Source organism: Phalacrocorax carbo, chromosome 3 (assembly GCF_963921805.1).
Source record: "Phalacrocorax carbo chromosome 3, bPhaCar2.1, whole genome shotgun sequence".
Lineage (NCBI taxonomy): Eukaryota > Metazoa > Chordata > Aves > Suliformes > Phalacrocoracidae > Phalacrocorax > Phalacrocorax carbo.
The window spans coordinates 14184234-14205818 of record NC_087515.1 but is presented as its reverse complement, the minus strand read 5'-3'; the positions used below and the strand labels follow the sequence as shown (position 1 = coordinate 14205818).

The following is a 21585-nucleotide window of genomic DNA, read 5'->3' as shown; positions in this document are numbered from 1 at the left end:
ATTTTATAATTTACAAGAACACCTTCAATGTAGCGTTCAGCTGAGTTGGACTATTGACTACCACACTGAAAGGCACACTTTAATTTCAGACATGTCCATTTTCACAAAAAAACTGTTTGGAAGGTGAGCCCACAGAAATACATTTTTACAGTTCTTGCCAAACATATATTATAGGAGTGTCCTGGTAACACTATGGAAAGACAACAATTGGAACATCTCTTTCTTGTGTTATAGTAAAACGATGGTAGTCAATAACAAACTTCCACGAAAAAAGTCTGAGGATGCCACTTAAACCTACTCCATTATCAGATATTCAATTACTGACTGCATGCATATTAAGGTTCCCAGAGACCTACAAAGAAGCACACATTAACAAGACAGGCAGTGCAACTCACTGAAAATATCTTCAAAAGTAAATTGGTATGAGTGCTTTTATATCACAAAGCTTACTGAACAGGTGAGTTCAAAATTGTGTTCAAATATTTTCACTTTCATTACTGAATAGGTGAAACTGTCAAGTGTAAACCAGCTTTCGAACAGCTGAAATTTCACACTGAATGCAAGAATGAAGCTTTGCAAAGGTAGGAAACTTAACATTCACTTTCACCTAGATCAGAAAATGAAAGCAATTCCTCCATTCTACTATTATGCACTGTAAAAGGAATCCTGCTCGTCTGACCATTTTCACAAAATTTCTTAATTATGTGTACACATAATTAAAATCTCAATAAAGAAATACCTCTAAAGCTCTGCCTAACAAGAAAATTCACACAAAATATAACTTTTTCTAAGATACTACATGATTGCAGAAAAAATTAGTACAAGTTTCAAAGCATCGTGGACATTATGTGAAGAAAATGATTTGACAGCATGTAGTTACATGTAGGAGATGTGTTTGTTAATGCTTGTAGAATGGAATCAGCCTCCAGGGTGGACATCATTTTCAGCATCAGCTCAGCCTGCTGTTCAAGTCCAACTTCTAGACGCGCATCTAAAGCTACACAAGGCAAACAAACAGGGTAAAACTGTATTATATCAAAGACATATCATTCGTTACTCTAACTTCCTGTGCAAGCAATACAGATATACAGTCCACATTAAACAAAAAAAAAAATCGCAGTATCACGAACAGGAAGGTTCACTTCTATGTGTGATGGAAGCTGAATGTAGAAACTTATACTCTGAACTGAACGTAAGATTCTTATAAACATGAAATATTAATAAGGTACTAAATTTCTGTGAGATGCACATGTATTTCTTCTCACAGTCACTTTGATATCACACAAATAAATCTGCATATATTTAAGCCTGTTAATCCTAAGGTAATAGCTCTCTAACAAGAGCAAAATGCTGTTTTTTCCACAATGTGGCAGGAGAAAGATCTATCACCCCAGTTCAGTAGTACTCCTCCAAACTAAACAACTGTGCCACCTCATTTCTTTGGATAGAGCCAACTATCCAAAATATCAGCCAACTAGAAAAGAGCTTCCAAAGTTTCCTGAGAAAACATGAATTATTTAAAACTGCCTAGAAGCATGTGCTCAAAAATGTTAGAAAATAAGATTTTCTGCTTTGTTAGACTGTTTAAATATAAACCTCACATAATATTCTCTCAGTTACCACAGAAAAACTGTGGCACATTGAAAATTTAGTTCCTGATGCACATAGAGATTGTTAACATAATTTGATATGCAAAAGTGAAGCAGTATCACAAAAAAGAGATCCTGAACAGAACTTTGGTTCATTGGTTACCTTGAGAGACTGATACGCTCACAGTTTGTGATCCATTTTTCTCTGTAGTTACTGGTGGTTTTGCAACTGGAATTCCAACACCTCCAATATAAGGATTGTAATTGTAGGTGCCATAATCGGCACCCCAGTAATCGTACCAGGTGCTGCTTATAGGCTTAAAAAACCAAACAAAACAAGAAACAAAATAAACATCAACTTTTAGACTGCTCAAGCACAAAAATAAAATTTGCAATGACTAACAAAGCATCAAATTTACAAAAAGTTAAAACCAGAAGACTGGATCCAGGAGCTTTAGAAAACGTTGTTTCAGTTTTTACTGCAGTACAAGCTACTGAATCCTTAGTGACTATCAAAATCCAGCAATGTAGTTGGCTGTCTCAAAGATTCAAGAAGCCAATTTGAAAATGTTATTGTCAGTTTTTATTCACACGTTTGTACCACACTGTAAATTTCAAGTGGAGTATTACACAGATATTTTGAAAAGTTATTTATCAAGATGGGATGCTACATTACTAACTGTACTACTGAAGTACTTTGAAGCCTCAGTGAGGCTCAGGTATTATTTGTATTAGGCTCTGCAAAAGAAAGTTGAATAATCTCTGCTCGAGTATCACAAGACACTAAGAAAGCACATGGATCACAATTAAAAAAAGTAATATAAGACTTGTGTGAAGGCAATTCGTGTATGTCTGTCTTTTTAATGGCAAAACCCCAGATCAGCTGTTATTTTACAGATACAGAAGCAAATCTTAAGGATTAAGAATGTTTTCTGGCTGATTTTTAGAGGATATCCAATCAGGCAATCAGATCATGAAGATACCTGTGGATGAAGCGGACTAAGGACTACTGCCAAATGAAATGATAGCAGAATAAAGGAGGAGGGAAACATACGTAACAGAAATTATGTAGTAAGTGGAATATTTTGGTAGGGTGAGATTTAAAGAAAAAAGAAAGAAAGAGATAGGAAATCTGTGGAAGGACATATGAGGGAATACAGAAAATAAATTCATTGATGACCGAGCAAGTGGTGAGAAAGATAATTTAGGTAAATTCAAATGAGGCTGAAGGTTTAAGTCAATAGTGAGAAGAGTGGGAAAACTCAAAATGAGAGTGTCATCCTTATGGACAGAGAAAAGAGACTCAACATTTTATTATGAACTGCTGTGTTTCTGCACAAGCAAAATATTTTTGTTTTTTCAATATCCCTTGACAATAAACTATTACATCTATAAGTTATTTTACTACCTTTGATATGTTTAGTTTCTTTTTTAAGTATGAAAGCATTTAATTTTTTGTTCCACAGTGAAATAAGTTTTGAACCTTGTTGCTTCTCTTCATAGTCTGAAGCTGGCCTGTGCACTAGCTACTGCTGACTTTTTTTGAACACAATACTAGGAGTATTAACTTCTAAGATCAATCACAGAAGCAAATGGCACTCTGTTCTTAATAAAAAAGGAATAGACTACATCTTAGTTTTCTTTTATGTTATACTTCTGTTGTCTTTAACATGTGTTATGAACACCTTGTTTATACAGATATCTTCATGCAAAACCAAAATACTTTGTGGTCAACTGTGGTATGAAGACAGCTGAGATGTGAACACAATCTTCATGTTCTTTCCTGTCGTTCTACATTAAACCTTTATAAAAAGCTAAAAGCAGCTCTAAGACATCAAATACTACTAATGAAGTAAGTGTAAGAGAGAAAGGATTACACTATTTTACATGTAAAGATTCTGAAAACTAAGGTATGTCATACCTTGAAGACTTTGGCTGCAAGGGGATCTTTTTCCAAATCGATATCCAAAGGATCAATATCAACTTCCATCAGGTCTTGCAGTAATTCAAGGTCGATGTCCTTATCTTTTTCCAATGATGAAAGAGGTGGAGCACCTTTGAATGATAAAGAGAGTATTAATACTATCAAGTACAAGTTATAAAACATGGATATATCATACACTTAACGGATAATTTTAAGGCATTTAATATTACAGCTCTTAGTGGAAAAACTTAATGAATGCAATCAAGTTGCCTTTTTTAAATAATCAGAAAAATAACCATTTTTTACCAATCAGATGTCAGACTAAGCTGGAGTTGCTCATATTCTGCCTATATTTTCCCAAAGTAATTATCCTATCACCAAAAATCCTTTACTGATATTTTGATAGGTAACAGCAACAGTCTTTTTACTTTTTTCAGTATACATATATACCTCAAGAGTATGAAATAACTTACCTGTGATGTCATGTGTCAAAGGCTCATCTATTGTCTCCACTAACTGAACCGTGGACTGCTGGAGGGAGTCATCGGAATCCCCAGCTGAAGCTCCAGCATCTTCTCCCAAAGCACTTTCTTCCATAGCTTCAGCTGCTATAGGCGCCAACAGCTCTCCTACATATTAGATTAAGCAGACAACTCTATTTCAAGCTTTATTCCAGTTACAGATTAACATCCCAGTGCCTAGGCCAACTCTAAATTCTCTAAGGGCTACTTTTTCAAGGGAAGGAGTTCTGAATAATTGTCAAATAATCAGGGCCACATAAATATTAACTTTTCAATGCACAAGTCACTAATTTAGTATTGACTGTAATTGCAATTTTAAATTGCATTTTTACACACTAATCTCAATTTTATGATTTTTTAACTATCTTAGTGTCAGCAGATCCTAACACAATATTAAAAAATCCTAAAATATTAAAGGAAGAAAGTTTCAAGCGTAACGTACATTCTGAAAAAATATGAACTTAAACCAAACCTGCTAGAATATCCTGCAGCATGCAAGTCAGAGAATATTGAGCCCATGCCCCTCCCCAAGAGATGTCTCCTCTGTTAAAGTCAGTTCCAACGAGAAGCAGCAATAATCTTTCCAACTGCGTCTCATTTACAATCTCACATAAATGAATTGTTGGTCTGGTAGCATTTGCAATTCTCGCAAGAACCTATAAAAAAAGAAATATGTCTATTGATATTTAACACTATGAAAATATGCAATAGCTTTTAATTTCTATCATTATTATATTTTGCTTACAAATAAATCAGGTATTTTTACAAGCTTAAATTTTAGAATTTTACAAGTGTAATTATATGAAAAGTTTTTTTCTTAAAGTTATATTTTCTACATAATTTTGAAGCCATCGTAAGTTACACAAAAGGTGACAGATCAGAAAAACAACCTTACCAGAAATTACTAGAAATTTTAATGCTGCAGCGAATTTTTACCATGAAGCCAGCAAGAAAGCAGTAATAGGAAGCTAATTTAATGTGGTCTCCATTGCAACTACAGAGTCACATCCATATTCTGTTTACCTTACAAACAAAGAGAAGTAAATCTGCATGACAAGTAAAGTCCATGGACAAGAGAAAGAGTGCCAGCTTCTGCACTACAGAAATACAGCGTTCATGGGCCAGTGTAAATGGAAGGGGTTCAATTTCTGGAGTTTCCTTTGTTGTTGATACTTCTGTATCTAAAGTAGAACGAGGCCATTCTGCAGTCCGACGTAAGCGTATTAAGTCCTTGAAGTGCTGAAGAAATTAAATTTGAAAAAACAGCTGTATTTTAAAACTAACCTGTAAATCTTTTCCCAGTGTAAATCTGAGGCAGCAATAACAGTAACTGTAAAACTTAAAAAAAAAGGAGAGTCTAAAGATGTATGAGGATCTGGAATGGAATTAAGGCTTTATTGGCAGAAATTTGTTTTGGAAACATGTTATCTCAGGTGGCAGACTCGTAACCAAATTATCCAGTTATGCACAAGTGTCAATTAAGCCTTTATGTTTGCCATAAAACATATGGAGAATAAGTATTTTAGAAGTTTCTTTCATATTTCCACAGCTGCATATAAAGTTATGGTTACCATGAAGCAAACTGGGTATAAAAATAGCTAATATGGAAATTTACCCTTATAAGAACGCTTACAACTCCTCAGTTCTTCGCATTAGCTAAGTCATCAACAATTTCTAACTTTCTTAATATCTCCAGGGTACCCTGGTCTACAAATTTAATGGAGGAAACCCTCCCATCTACCATGGGCACACATTCAGCAGCTCAGTCCATTCTATTGGCCACACAAGCAATCTAAAATAAGATAACAAACACCTCCTACAATCTCACTTAAGTAGTAGCTACTGAAGTAGACCAGAGAAAGAACTATTTACTAACACAAAGGTTTCAGCTTTCTCATAAATGCGATACATGTTTTAAGTTACTCACAGCTTATCATAACTGAAAGTGATTAGTAGGCAAAGTAGTAAGAACTGCATGAAATGCAACTATCAAGTGAACAGTAATACCATAACTAGATGTTAAGATACTTCAGGGGGAAAACTCTTTATTTCAGCATGCTTTTATGATGAAACATGGCTGCTATGAAGTGAAACTTAAATAGCTGGACAGCATATTTCAGCCAGTGACTCATTTAAAGGTGTCTCAAGGGGGCCACCAGCAGGGTAGCCCTCCAGATATAACCTTCTGGAATAAAGCAGAATATAGGGCAGGAAGGAACAGCACATGACAAGCAGAGTTAGTGAAAACTTGGGGCTTTATTTTTATGCTGGTGTTTATATTCCACCACCCCCAACCCCCCACCCCACCCCGTAATTACTGGAAGTCGTTGTAAGATTTCCCTTTAGATTGCCTTTCAGGTCCAACATTCTATAATGGCTTTCCACAGGCCTACTTCAGTCAACCTAACAGACATTAGTACTTCTGGAACTAGAGAGTAAATATTTAAAGAGTTCAAAGTTTGGCAGCTACAAAGATTTACACTTTTTTTTGTGTGTGTTCCCTGCAAAGTCCATGTTGCCATCTACAGAAATCCCTAAATCTCATCTCATACTCAAAATAATTCTTCAACTACCACATCTACTCTCAGTATCTGGGGCTTACTGCAAGATGCCACAACTTACATGACAAGTACTTTCAGGAAGCTACGATGCTTCTGAGAAAGCTCAGAAGACATTCTCAAAAGTCTTATTTATTAATTTGGGGAGACAGTCATTGGCATGATTATTGTCTGATTACTCAACCAGGAGAGCATCCAGAAGAGTATCACGCATAAACATTAGCCATATAAAATATTATTTTCCATTTCTATTGCTATATGTTATCCGAAGTTTGAAGATATGACTGGCATTCCCAGAGCTACAAGAATAGTGATTTTGGCCATGACTATCTAAAAAACCCCCGTGGAAGGATAAACTAGTTTTCACAGTGCAAGGAATTTCCAGATGGCTGCTGTCTTCAGCATCAGAATATACTTGATAGCAGCTGTGATGAAATAACTTTTTAAAATAAGGTCAACGTAGGACAAAAAAAGACTTTGCAGGAACAGGCCTTTTCACACAAAGGGCAAGAAGTCAGTTACAGTTTCAGAGCATCATACCTTTGAAGTAGCCTGCTTTAGTTTTGCCTGTTCTACTAAAAGTTTGTATGATGATCCTTTGTTGCTTTGTATTTTCTCTTTTTCCATCTGTTCCACCAAAGCCTTCTGTTTTGCTTTTAATAAGTTAAGTTGCTAAAAGAAAATGTTAATAGGAAAAAATGAAAATTTAAGCAATAAGATGTTAAAAGGATCAGTATGTTCATATGATAGTAATCTTCGGTTCAAATTGTAACTTGAGCTTTTAAAATACAGTTTATATAAAATTTTAACTAAGACATTTTAAGGGGCTACTAGCAGACCCAGAACAGATAAAGTTTAAGAAGAAACAGTGTATTTTTAAAGGACCTCATGATGTACATGCCCAGGGTTATAAAACCTGCATGGTTGCATTCAGAAATGAAAATTTTCTATCTTAAGAATTATCAACTTTTAAATCACAGCATAGGTGCATGCACTCAGGTGTACCCAGATTGATCTAGAAAGTAGATTATAATTATTGTCCAATATGGGCCACAGAGTGCACCAGTACACTCCAACAGCTATTCTTCCAGCAGATCCCATGCCCCACGGTTTGAGATCAATGTCAAAGAAGTTAGGCAGCCTTATAGCTACAGAACCAGACCTATGCAAAAGCAAGGCTGAACGAGTCCCAAGGCTTAAGATGTTCTTTCAAGAAATGAGATATACTATAAATGATATAGGTCTGTGAAAATAGCCACTACCGTGCTGGAAGTCACCTGTTTATGATGCACAAGCTGTTTTCTGATCTTTCGGGAATACAGTCTGTCTAGGCTACTGTTGCCTTTAGTAGATCTGCTCAGACTCTGAGTGTGAAGGCTATTATTTATAAAACTCCATTGGTTTCCTAACGGAAAAAGAAAAAAAAGGAGATATTAATACATCTTATTAAACATCACTTAACTCCAGAGGAATGCATTTATGTTGCAGCAACAGTTAGCACCTCCATACACTAAATACTAAAGAAACAAGCAAAATCTAACTCTTACTGTTAGGTAACTATCACCACTGATGGTAATATTTCCGTGTAATTTTAAAATGCGGTGGCACCATCTTGTTTTCATCATTTTTGAAACATATAAAGAGGTAAACAAGAGTGCCTTAACTCAAAATACCTGAATAGCTTCCATAACACAAAAGCTTTAGTTTTCGTCTTTAGAGAAGATGTTCAAAGAAAGCCATGGGTAATCCACTTCAGTAATAATAAAACTCAACAGACATAAAAATGCATTTAAAAATACTGGATACAAATACCATGGCAAATACCAAAGCAGTTATGAAGTCATACCATTGCCCTTTCTCACAATACCAACTGTCTGAACATGGTGTACTCTCAGTTGCCAGGTCCCGGAGTCACAGGGTGATATACAGACATTTTACAAACTAAAATCAATCCTGTATTTTTCACTTAAAAAAAAAAAAGATCATACTTCTAAGGGGACGTAAAGAAACAGACAACAGTGCAAATAAAATGGTTACAACATCTGTTTTTAAAAATATTATTTTCAAGTGAATTGAAAATACATTTAAAGTATTTGAACGGCTCCCAAACCAACACACCCAGAATTAAGTTTTGATAATACGTTTTAAATACCTGTCAAAAATCGTTCCCTCTCTTTACCATTCAGAGGTTTCTTGGCTGTGGCTGCTTCATCTTCAACAGTAGCTACATAATCCAGTAGTCTGGACACCAGCATTACAACCCAGCTGATCATGGGAATGTCTAAAACTCCTTCAAAATAAAGATTTGAGTACCTTAACAAAATTTTGAAGCCATACCAAACTAGTTTTAAAGAAATCATAAAGAGCATTAGATGGCACACATTTCACTAGGCCACAAGATTCCACTCTTTTTTTAATGAGGATAAGAGTCTGAGCACTCATAAATGAGGGAAGAAATTGAACATTCAGTATAAAACTCAGGTGCAAGAGAAAATGTCACAGGTCTTAGTCTGATCAAGTCAAAAGTCAAAAGCTTCACCTCTACTGTTAAAGCTAAAAATTAAGCAGCATTTTTTTTTTTAAAGTCAAAAAATCTAGTCTAAATTTTCTTAATACCAAATGCTGAATGACAGGTGCTTGTATTGAAGCACATAAATTAGATGTCTCTAATTCCACAGTGTGAAATTCCTCCATCAACCAGGGCTCCAGCAAGACAGTTACAACTGTGCACCCAAATACCTTCCATCTTTACTCCTTTCTTAGTGTATTTTCACATTTGCATAAGATGCAGGAAAATCAAGACTGAGTTCAGACTAGATGACCCGTGCTGGTGGCACTAATGACTGACTATTGCCTATTTCAGTCTCACATGTCAAATGTAGTATTTTTGTACAGGCAGAAGGATAAAAAAAAAAACCAAACACCACACATCTTACACATCATGCAAGAAAAATTCTTTGTGTGCATAAGCAAATCTAAATGAACAGTTCTGAAGTGAACTCAAGAGTGCTCAATGAAGACCAGAAACCTACAGTTAATGAACCCTTAATCAGTCATTATGCAAATACCATACTTCATAATATCAATACAGCAAAGTCATTAGTACTAGAGGTTACACGCACATTTTTCACATCTGCACACTGCACTAAGCCACACTTAACTACACTACACCTTTCATGAACTGACCTCAAAGAAGCTTTAATTAACTCAAACTATTATTAATTCCAGATCAAAGCAGAAAACTAAGGCACAGAAACGACTTGTCCAAAATGACGCGTAGCTGCTGGCAGCCCAAGGAATAGGATGCAGGCCCTGACTATTAACTCCTGTTTTGTGTCCACACTCGCAAGAAGCAGCCCACCCTGAGCAGGCAGAGGAACAGGAGGCCTCCCCGTAACAGGACCTGAACAGAAACTGCAGACTAAATCACAAGAATAGAAATGAATAGCACTGGTGACTGCCACACACCTTTTTGGTTGGCAGAATAAAAAGAAAGGAGCCTGCTGCAGAGCGGACTATATACCTTTTCAAACTTCTGTTTAAACAAGTGGGTATCTTTTCTTTTTATCTCTTAAAAGAACAAAAAAACCAAAATTTTCGTTTTTCTTCTCTGTCCATCTATTTATTCTTTTCCAACCCCTTCTGCCTCAAAGCTTACAACTTCTCTCTACCCACAACACTCAACTCTTGCTCTGATTATCCTTTATTTTTTTACTTTTTCCCCATTAAGTTTGCAGCCCTTTGACCCTTAGTTATGTGTGACAGTTCTCAGACAGGAATTTCTTCTGCCATACCTGATGCTTCCACCACACATAATGATGCCCTAGTACTCACCTGTACTGTCCCGGAAGAAGGAAGCTGGAAGACCAGCAAATAAAGTTCTGAAGTATCAGTTACTTCTGCTTCCTAAAGTCCTCCGTGAGGACAACTAGTAAGGCAAGAGCTATGAAAGGAATTGGCAGCTGTGGGGAGAGTGCAAACAGAGGTAGAGGAGATGTAAGCTTGGGTTTGCCTCAAACTAGTTAGAGACTACAGCAGGATATGGCCATGATAGAGAAAGTACATGGTAGACCAATAGGAAGCAATAGGACAGCTTCTGACACCAGCTTTAGGCCTGTTTACATCAGGAGACAAGGTAAAAAGTAAGGACAGTCTCAGCTGGCATTTATCAACTTCACAACACCATGAATTTTAAACAACGTATCTTCTACAATGCTCTGCTACACATACATAACAAACGAAGTAGCCCAGAGTTTGATGTTTTCAAAAGCAAGCATCTTCTTCAAACTTAGGGTAGTTAAGAAAACACTCAGAGAAAATGAAGTTTGGAAAGTGTAATTTCAGTAATTCTTTTTAGGGTAAAAACACCCATAAATTCCTTGTGATTACAAAAACACCCTATGTAGTCTGCAGAAACCATGCAGTTACACCTAATAAACCTTTCTTCATAACTGCATTTTACCTCAAAAGCTTGAAACTCGGAAAGGATCTCATGAGCAACAAGGAGCACTTCTTTCCAAAATGCTAAATTCCAAAGTCATTCACTAGAGTCACTAGAGCAGTGTACACATTGGATATTCCCCCCAACTTCGTTAAAACTTTAACGCTTCCTAGCTGAATTAAAAGTAACCAAATAGATTTCGCTCAGGCTTAAACAGGGAGGTGGGGGGAGAGGAATCTCTTTTAGCACCTAGAGAGCAAAAAGTTACAGCACATTTTAAAAGACAACTCTGTTTTAGAAATATAGTAAATGAGCTATTTCTTTTTTTAATACACCAAAAATTGTGAGCTTAGTCAATTTTCCAGCTTATAATGAATATGAAAATAGAGTTTCCCAAATTAGAGGGCTACCTTCAGTTCTTCTGTGCACAGGTAAATGAGGTTGCAGTGGTGACAGCAGGTTATCCAGGAGATTAAGTAAACTTTCTAAAACACCACTGTTGCTAAGCGATCTTTGGCCAATGCAAGAAAGCAACATGAAGACCCTAAAAATAAAATTTGCATATTTAAGATTTTATTTCTTTTTCAGATCCAATAATATTCTGAAACACACCTTATAGAACAATATTCCCCTAGGCTTTGATCTGAGACAGGAGCAGATTGCTACAGAAAGCAGTACTGTTGCCCAGCAAGTGAACTGGATTTCATGGTCTGTTGTTTTAAGAATAACGCAGTATTTTAGGGTGAACAGTTTCTTTTTCACCCTCAAGAGGTCAGCAGAGCATTCCACTTTGTACATCTGAAACAAGATCTCATCCGTTTCATTACCTATTACACATGATGTACCCAATGCTAATGTTTAGAACGAAGACCTTAAAAAATAATCTGAAAGAACCAACACATCTAACATTCAATGCTTAACTCTATTATTGTTTGCTCTTATCTCAGAAATCTTTTGTATTAAATGCTAATAGCGTGCTTTCCAGTCTCAATCTTACTTCCAAACTCATTAGAAGAGCAGCTTTGTTACAAGGGTGCATTTAAGCCTGATAAAAAGAGAAGGCAATTTTTGACACTGGGGAGCAATCCTGCTAGGTACACAAAGATGTCCAAGTAAGGAAAAACAGCAACTTATTGTGGTGCAGGCACCAAATTGGTGCAATAAGTAACTGCAATCAGACATTCATTATTTGTAGTGCCTTTCTGGGACTATTTCTTAAATCAATGGAATAGATGGATAGGTAGTCTTCAATCGCATTTTGTCAATTCCAATGTTATGAACGATGCCATTATTCTAAGTGATCCACAGGTAATGTATCAATATAGACTTATACCTTACCTGTCTTGTGGGAATATGAGAAGTTGCTCTGAATTGTATAATTCCTGCAGTACATTTGAGAGAAACTGGCCCCACCATCTTTCTCCTCCACAGAGTTGAACAAGCAGAAGGCCAGTATGCAATCGTATCTTTGGGGTTCCACTGATGCACAGGTGTTTAAATAATTCTTCACAAGCTTGAGCATGAAAAGTACTTTGCAGAACCACAGGAACAGAGTGCCCTTTTAAGAAAAAGAGAACAAGCAACTATGTTTAAGGAGACAATGGCTTGAAAACATAAGAGGAAGAAGTTTACAGTTTACAGGAAGTTTTTAAAACTGCTATTAGACTAATTAGCACAGGGGGAAAGGAGGAGGGAACACATGAGGAGACGGTAATTTGCAGGTAACCCACAGAAGACCAGACCATTTGGTCAAAACCAAAATCAATTTCATGTCAGTGCAAAATACCCCTATGGAATCTACACAAAGCAAAAACCAAACCATCACTAATGCTTAAGAATGAACTGGCACGTAAAATTTCATGACAAACACACCTATCTATCAATGGCACAGTGTTCTGCTGCCTTTTTTTTTTTTTTTTTTTTTTAAGAAACCACCACTCCTGTTCAGACTTCTCAATTTCAATTCTCCAAGAACTCTTTCAATAGCAAGTTTAGGAAATAAAAATCCTTATTGGATATTAAAAATTATTAACCAAGTAGAGATACTGGGTTTATGACTTCCCTCCCGCAGAAGCAATTTCTGCTTGCCCTCCCCACTTCTAACTGCCTAATCCATCCCCAGTGTTGCACAGGCTTGCTCACAGATCCTTCCCTAAACTGATTCTACCTATGAAAACAACATGAGCATTCTGCTTGGGCAGTCTTTTGTTACTTCAGCAAAGTCAATCGGCCCACAGAAGGATTAGATGACTATCTGAACAAAGGAATATGCAGCCAAGAATATGGAAAAGGAAGGACCTCAACAGACTCTCCTTTTCAGGAGCAGGAAGTGGGTAGCTCAGCTTGGTGCCACTGGTGAAGATTTGCACTGTAAGTTACCAGCTACTAAAATCATAGTAAAACATATCTGAATGTAGTTTAGAAGCTTTATACTGGGAAAGTACAGATCAAGAAATAGAAACATTTGCAAATTGTTTCTACTAACATGACAAAAATATCAAAACCTCAAAAAATACTAACCATTGGAAGAATGAAGCAAACTAAGCAAAGTATCCAGTAAGTATCTAATGATGGTGCGTAACTGTTCTGTGGATGACATCTGAATCAACTCTTTTGGATCAGATTGCTCCTTCAGTGTTTTCCTGCTTGCACCTAATGCTACTTTGAGCCTCTGAACAGCATGATGAGCCAAGTTGAGTTGAAGCTGTAGCTGAATACAGTCCTGGTAAGCAGAAAATACTCTGCTGTCTTCTTCTACTGCTTTGTCTGGCTTTCGTAAGAAGTACTGGGCATTGTTAGCACTGTTGAGTGGTGGCAGGTCAATACTCTGCAGAAGGATTTCTAACCGATGACAGGCCAAATTGTACCTAAAGGGAAACATTCCAACAAACAAATCAGACATCAGCAAACAGCAATACATTTGACAGTCATCCTGCCAGAACACAACTTCTGGTCCATTTTGGATGAACTGTTAAAACAGATATTGGAAAAAACTACAGTGTAGTCTGTTACTGCTATAAATATATTCAGTGTAACAACTCTACAACAACAGCAGTTTCCTTTGGTCTGAAGAATATCATGGGAAGAAAAAAAAAATCTGTAACATTATGATATGTCTGTTTTAAGTTAACTTAACTAGTAAGTACACATTTTTTTCTTCTAACCTGCATTGTATGTCTTCTTGCAAGGCAACCATCATTGCCAAATGTTGGTCAATTTCTGGCTGATTTGCAGCTTCACCTTCTCCTCTGAGGGGATCATGCATTAGTTTCAGCTCATTTTCAAAGGGTAAGATATAGGTATGGCCGTAATAAAATCCTAACGGGATTTTTGCTCTAGCATTTGTGCTACCGTATCGACCAATAACAGTGATCTGAAAGAGAACACAGCTATACTGTAACACAATTGTATCAAAACAGATAAAATAAACACCAAGTCAAAAAATAGTAAAAAATTGATAGCCGAATTTCATCTGAAGAGAGCTTAAGAGAAAGATCACATACTAGCAAAGATCAGGAGTTTAAAAGATAGAGTGCATACTCTATCTCCTTTTACCTTCATAAACCTGCAAACTGGGGGTGGCAACAAGTCATGTAAAATAAGCGAATGTGTGCTAATGTCTGTAGCCACTACCAGCCGCCTTCCATCCACTTCTTCTCCTAAAGTCCAGATGTCAATTGACAAAGAAGCCAAATCTCCACAAGTGGGAATCAATACGTCTGTCAGCAATATAGGTCTTCCAAAATCTAAGGTCACAAATCTTCTTGCTCCTAGAGGAAAAATCACAGGATTGCCAGCGAAGAGATGTTACTTCTCAAACAATAAAGCTATTGTTTATCTGTTGTTCAAAACGTGTATATTTGAGGTTAAAAATAGCTGCACAACCTCAGATCCTCTCATTACAGACTGTACCCTTTGAAAAGGAAATTTCGACTTCATCTTAAATTGTTATGGGTTTTTATGCATTATTTCAGAACAGGTGCTCTGTCCAGAGACCAATCTTACACACCCCGCCCCCAGGATTTTTCAGCTTTATAAATATGACTGAATGGTGGGTCTTAAACTTCCAGATACAACAGAAATGCAAACTGAGAAATATCTTTTCTTTGGAAAGCCAAGTGAGACTGCCACTAAGCAACTTACTTAAGACCCCAGAAAGTATTCCACTTATTAGAAAATGTGTCAAAATTATTATTAGGAATTCTGGTTTTACCTGAGTGCATTCGCTCTATAATAATTGACTGATGAGGTGGAGGTTGAAGAAAATGTGAAGCGTGAGATATTGCAAGGGCAAGACCAGATCCAAGTGGATTCTGAAGAGTGGGAAAACATCAGTAAAATCAAGTCATTAAAATCTATGCACTTATAATAAGCTGTTCTTTACAAAAGACTGTAAGAAAACCTCTTACGATTTAAAGATGTATCATTTTGACAACACCTCGCTACATTTAGATTTGAGCATGAACCATCAAAACATATTAACTAAGTTCAAAGGATTAATAGCTCCTTATACAGTTAAGCTAGCTGCAGCTGAAAGAAACCATTTGAGCTACTAGAACAGCTATCTTGTTTTCACAAGTCTTCCTTTTCATATGGCCTAAATTTAGTGATATAGTTTTCACACCTCATCCAAATAATAAACAGATATTTACTAGCACTCAAGTACAAATTAGATCCTGATAAGATGCTTACAGCATCTTGTTTCTATAAGAAAAACAAATAAAAATAATTACCGTTCTAGACTTGCTTGTACTTTTGTTATGTGCTGCAAGGTTAACTGTTGGCGGATCAATGACCGAACCAGGGAAAAGCTGAGCAAGCTCTGCATTAATAACAGCAGAAACTGCCTCATTAGGTGGAGTCAAAGGTGGAGTCATGAACAGGGGTGTTGTTTTCGGTGTGGGTGGAATGACATCTGAAGGATGGATGAAGAACCCTGGGGCTGCTACTGGATTAGAAGGCACAGAGTTGTGAACAGGACCAACTGCTGATGCTGCTGCCGCTGCTGCTGCTGTTGTCTGGTGCAGTTTTGCTTCCAGCTTAGCTTTCTGTAGGGAAAATGAAAGCAGTGTGTGTAACAGATAATTCTGCTTGTGAACACAGCAGTAGTACTGAACTACAAGTTCAACTTTCATTATAAAGCTAGATCTAATAAATCCAAGCTACGTTCAGTGTAGGCATGTTAGATGTCCAACCATAAGCTGAAAAATTAAACTTGCTTCAATTTGACCTCACTTGCTAAGGAACCTAAGAAATTAGGTAATTGGAGTAATCAAAAAATAATAAAAAACCTGCAACTGAAGAGCAAAGTAGAGACAACACAGCCAAGCTTCGTACTGACAACAGCTTTGACTGGCCCTTCCCTGTGTCGCAACTCCGCTTTTCATTTCAGTGGGCTTTCTCAATTTCAGGCTGATGTACTTATGTATTAAGACTTTATTTTGATTACAAACTTCCAACCCACCCTCAAAATACACAAAAAACAAGCCTGAACGACCAAAGCAGCATGGGAGACACTCTCAGCATTTTGCTTATTAAGAGTGATCCTCAGTGCAGAGCTGTTCCTTCCTCAAATACACTATGGAGAAAAAAAAAGAAAAAAGGCAACTAGCTCTGCAACAACTTTCTCAGCGTCTGAAGTTTAGAGACAGCATTAAAAAATAGCCAAATAGCCTCCAACCTGTTGCTGAAGCTTCAAAAGCTGCTGCTGTTTCTCTTGCAGCACCTGGAGCTGTTGCTCGGCTGAGGCCATTGCATGAGAGAGAGACTGCAAAGCTACCTGGGCTGCTGAACTCAGAGCTGTCGAGGCTTCCCCAACCGTTCCAGAAGAGAGGCCACCAACTGCTGGGGTAACCCCAAAGGTACTCACTGGCATGAAACAAACAAAACAAAACAAAAACATGTATGTAGAAAAGAAGTTATGAAATACACCTTTAATTCCTTATTAGTTGTTAAAAGCAATGTGAAAACAAGCCAAGTATCTCCTTTTATGTGGTTCTTGCTACAAAGTAACATTATCTCGAACTACAAAGTATACAGTTTATAGACTATGCACACTCATCATACACCAACATTTTCATTACAGAAGATCCATCTAATGCCCTGGAATACCGTTGCCACATAAGGTTGCATGGTCAAGATGCAAGCTTATATGTCACATTCTCCGACAGGAACAAATTGATTCAAATTAATAAATTTGGAAGCCAGTTTGTTTGTTAAGATCTAAGAAGATTAGCTTCACGTAGAGTAACTACTTTAAAAAAAAACAAAACAACCAAACAATTCAACACTTTTAAAACTACAGGGAATCTGTTTGTCAAAGAGTGCTCGTCATCTCCAATTAAAAATATCATACTGTGTAACTATGCCAAGAAGAAAGAATGAAAAATTGTATATACCAGTAAACGTACTTGCATCGTCCCTTTCTATTCTAGTTCCATCACTTGTTGAAACACAGGTAAAGTGCAGAGGCTCAACTTCCAGAAGTCCAGTAAGGGAAGTAAAACTACCTTCAGCAGCTGCACAGTTACTTATTTTCCCATTTCCTGAAAGAGAAATAAGTATCTGCACAATCAGCTACTGTCTTCTTGATAGTGACGTTTCAAGTCATGGAGAGTTAAAAGGGACAACTAAATATAATCCACATATTTTATTACTTCATGTTGTGAAACACACACCTTAACACTATCACATCCACAATATAAATGGAAGTATATTTTAAAAAGGATAATGCTTCCAAATCTGAACAGAGTATCTTAAGTCAAACTATCAAATGTGACAGCAGTAGTGTAACCTTCTTAATTCCAGAAGTTACATATGGATGTTCTATTCGTTCTACAGTGGGAGAAAATTAGCTTGCAAAAACATACTGATGTTACTGGAAAGAAAGAACGAACATAACAGACTGGCTAAGAACATATGCCAGTGTAGTATAAAAACTAGACTATTATTCAATATAATAACAAATTCACAGTGCTTTATGGAGGGGAGGGATGGGAAGCAGATGGACAAGAGCATACAAGAAAAGGAAAGGAGTCACTATGATGGATACGCTTGCTATGAGAAGAATTTCCTGACAGGTAAAAATTGTCTCATTCTTAGGACACTCTATGGCCTGAAGATTCACTTATGAACTAACCCGAGAGGATAGATACAAATAAGCTTTTAAAGTATTTTAAATGTCTCTGAAACAGAAAAAGTAACTCTTTAAATCTGTAATATTTAAGTAGAAGAGCCATAAGGCAGCTTCCCAACTTGAGAAAAATCCATTTAGGTTCCTCTGCCTATGACATAGTTGCTAGTCTAAACAAATAACAACATATCTCAAGGATGCTGCTCAACAGAATTGACAGTTGCTTCCTAGATGACTCTGACCCAGGGAATGTTAGCAGCCTTTCTGTTTAATCTATAGCCTCTTCTTAGATCTTCTACAGGATAAAACAAGAACAGATTCCAGAAAGGTGCTTTTTTCTTGCCCTAAGGGCTACAGGAAATATAAGTGATCTCATGAAGCAAGAGAGTATCTTGAACTTCATTATGTGCAGCTATAAAACAGACGGAAAGTATAAAACCACATCTTCACTAAAGGAAAACAGTATAATAGAGAGAATTACCAGTTTTTCCACAACAGATTACTGTTAAACATACATACCTGATAGAACATCAGACAAATCAATTTCATCTGACTGTACTCCAATGCTGCTGTTGTACACATTTTTACAAGAAGAGCCACTTATTTCCAAATCAAACAGAACTGGATCAAAAGGTGAACTATATAATCCATATCTGCAAACGGAATAAGAGAAACAGCACTAAACAATAAGAATTTATATAAAATTATTTACAGAAAAAGTCCAAATATTTCATTGTAAGGATTTACTATATTCCAAACTATTCTTTTTGTTCAATCTTAAAAATTACCATTTACTTGTATTTCATTAAAGTAATTTATTAGGTGACCTTTTCAAACAGCTTATGATGCTAACTAAAACTTTGTTACTAAATAGTTTTGAAAATCTAATACTGTCCTGGAACCCTGACATAATCACACCTAAACTTGGAAACTAGAACTAGAAGCCTTAGATAATTAGCCACAGCAATACACATGCCTGCACATGGCAAATCAGGCATTTATCTGATGTCAATAAAAACACAGTACTGTCTTCCAAAACAGCAAAATAAATTCCACACCAGCTTCTTCTTCCAGCTGAAGTAAGGAGACAAAAATGCTGCAAACAACACTTGCAAGTACTTCAAGTATCTTGAGAGAAGATAATCTCATTACTCCTACTCTGGTAGTACTGAGGTGGAAAAAAATAATACAATCACTCAGGTAACAAGGTGACAACCCCAAATCAATTAGGGTGTTATAAGACAAGAAAAAGGAAAAACTGGAGTAATAACATCAGTGTTGGGTTTTTTGTGTACCAATACCTATTACCAGCAACTGACAAGAGACGAAAAAAAATTGAAATCAGGCCAAATAATTAAGCAGGAGTAAAAAGAATGTATATGTGTAGGTACAAAAGTGAGAAACGTCTAACGCTTCACGCTTTGACTGGCAAGAGACAGAACAAATACAAAATATTTCCATGAACACACCAGCAGCGACAGGAAGTTCCTCCACCCCCTCTTCCCTCTGTCTCTGAGCAGCTTCTCTGTTCTTTACCTGGTGAGGAAAGCTTCCAACAGGTAATGCTGAGTAGGCTGGAGTGTTTAACTGTCTTTTTTGATCAAGTAGTCACAAAAGGATAAATGTCTACATGAATCCTACAACACCAGCAACAAGGTAGAACAGGTTCTAGACTTCTCTGAATGTTAAAATGCTTCTACACTGGCTGGACTCAATGCTTTTTGACACACAATACTAAGACTGTCCACACAATATTAAGACTGTAACTAGTCAGAAAATGATGTTATAGAAAAGGACAATAGTTGCTACTATTTGGGGGGGGTGGGGGGTGGGGGGGTGGGGAAAGACAAGAAGAAAGGAAAGAAAATCTGAAATTACAGATCAACCCATTTCACATCCATTCCCTAGCAAGTTACTTTCAAGCACCTACAAGGTAGCAAATTTAAGATGACAACTGTAGACTAAGAACACCACACATTAAATGAATCTAGGCTGCTCCCTACAAGCACCTACTATGCAAGAACAGTGCATACTGCACATCTATCAAGACTGACATGTTTGCTGCATGACTTTTTCATAAGCAAAGCCAGACAACATGCTACTGTGAAGTGGTTACTAAAACACACAGAAATGCTCAGACAAAATTCAGCAGGGTACCTTAACAGACCTCAGAGTTACAAACTCAATAAATTGGGTCAGCTCAACATTAACTCTGATTACTTACATGATTTAAGTGAAGAGTTTGATTTATTAAGTAAGCAGGTGATAAAACCTGAAGAGGAGTTACAAGAGCTTTGTAGATTAGGATCAGAATTTGAGTGTATTGCAGAGAATTAAATATATTCTGTCCAACCCAGATTTATTTCAATAGCGTAGTGCCTTTTACTGATTCTTCAGCAGAAATGACCAGGCCCGCAGTTTTACTCTGCATTAGCAACACTTTTCAGAAAAGGGTACAGAAGTTACATCAACAAGAATAAATCAACAACGTCACAAGAAACTCATCACCTTGTTAATCTATGCAGTAATGAATATAAACTATGTGAAATACCTCTTCTGCTTCACTCAGAGATCTCAACTCGAATAATGTTTACAATTTTGTGTACCACAACTCAAGGAAGATGAGGACCAATGGCAACACCTCAAGGAAATGCTTTAAGAATGACTATAGATCTGGAGAACACAATCAAGATACAAGCATCCTCTAGACAGCCAAAATTTTTTAAGAAGGAAATAATCTGCTCTTTATCACCAAGGCTGACAGGTCACAAACATCAAAAGGCTTCAGTTGCAGCAGGAGAGATTTCAGATTAGACGTGGGCAGAAAGAGACAGTTCAGGTGTTAATGGTAAGAATAATTAAGCCATGTAATAGCTTACAATATTTAGAATAATTAAATTCCACCACTACTCTACTCAGGTGCTTTCAAGAACAGGCTGGAGAAATTAACCAAATTTGCTAGAGACAAACCAACCTATTTGTTGTAGGACAGCCTAAAATACTGTCTGAAATCTTTTTTTTGTGTTCTCTGAACTGCAAGTCACAGAACAGACCCATCTGGCCTTATCCTTGCAAGTTTTACTTGCTTTATTGTGGCACATAGTAGTAAAATGAGTACTACTCTGCCTTAAGACAACAGGAATGTGCAGATCCTTTAAGTAGGCATATGCTTTTATTTGATTATGAAATGTTAGGCCATTGTACCTGGGAACAATGACAAAAGAAAAAAAAAACACTAGCAACTCTGCAACACAAATGCACACAAATACAATAAAATACAACTCTGGGAGAGGGAAGGGAAAAAGAGTAAAGCAATAGCTGTCTCCTAATTTCTCCTTTAAAAAAATACATTAATACTTATACATTAAAAAAATCAGAAGTGACAGTATTCTCTTGATCTGTAGACATATAAAGGAAAGA

At 36.7% G+C, this 21585-nt stretch overlaps 1 protein-coding gene across 1 annotated transcript in view; it reads right to left on the bottom strand.

Moving 5' to 3' along the window:
- Nucleotides 1–21585, bottom strand: part of BIRC6 (baculoviral IAP repeat containing 6) — a 185244-nt gene that overhangs the window by 107243 nt on the left and 56416 nt on the right. The window contains 19 exon segments of the mRNA XM_064445901.1: nucleotides 881–997; nucleotides 1753–1906; nucleotides 3511–3644; nucleotides 3987–4142; nucleotides 4507–4690; nucleotides 5058–5273; nucleotides 7133–7264; nucleotides 7870–7997; nucleotides 8745–8882; nucleotides 11444–11577; nucleotides 12372–12591; nucleotides 13554–13900; nucleotides 14198–14406; nucleotides 14589–14803; nucleotides 15247–15346; nucleotides 15767–16081; nucleotides 16714–16901; nucleotides 17444–17578; nucleotides 18685–18818. Of these exon segments, the coding sequence (XP_064301971.1) occupies nucleotides 881–997; nucleotides 1753–1906; nucleotides 3511–3644; nucleotides 3987–4142; nucleotides 4507–4690; nucleotides 5058–5273; nucleotides 7133–7264; nucleotides 7870–7997; nucleotides 8745–8882; nucleotides 11444–11577; nucleotides 12372–12591; nucleotides 13554–13900; nucleotides 14198–14406; nucleotides 14589–14803; nucleotides 15247–15346; nucleotides 15767–16081; nucleotides 16714–16901; nucleotides 17444–17578; nucleotides 18685–18818 (3356 nt within the window).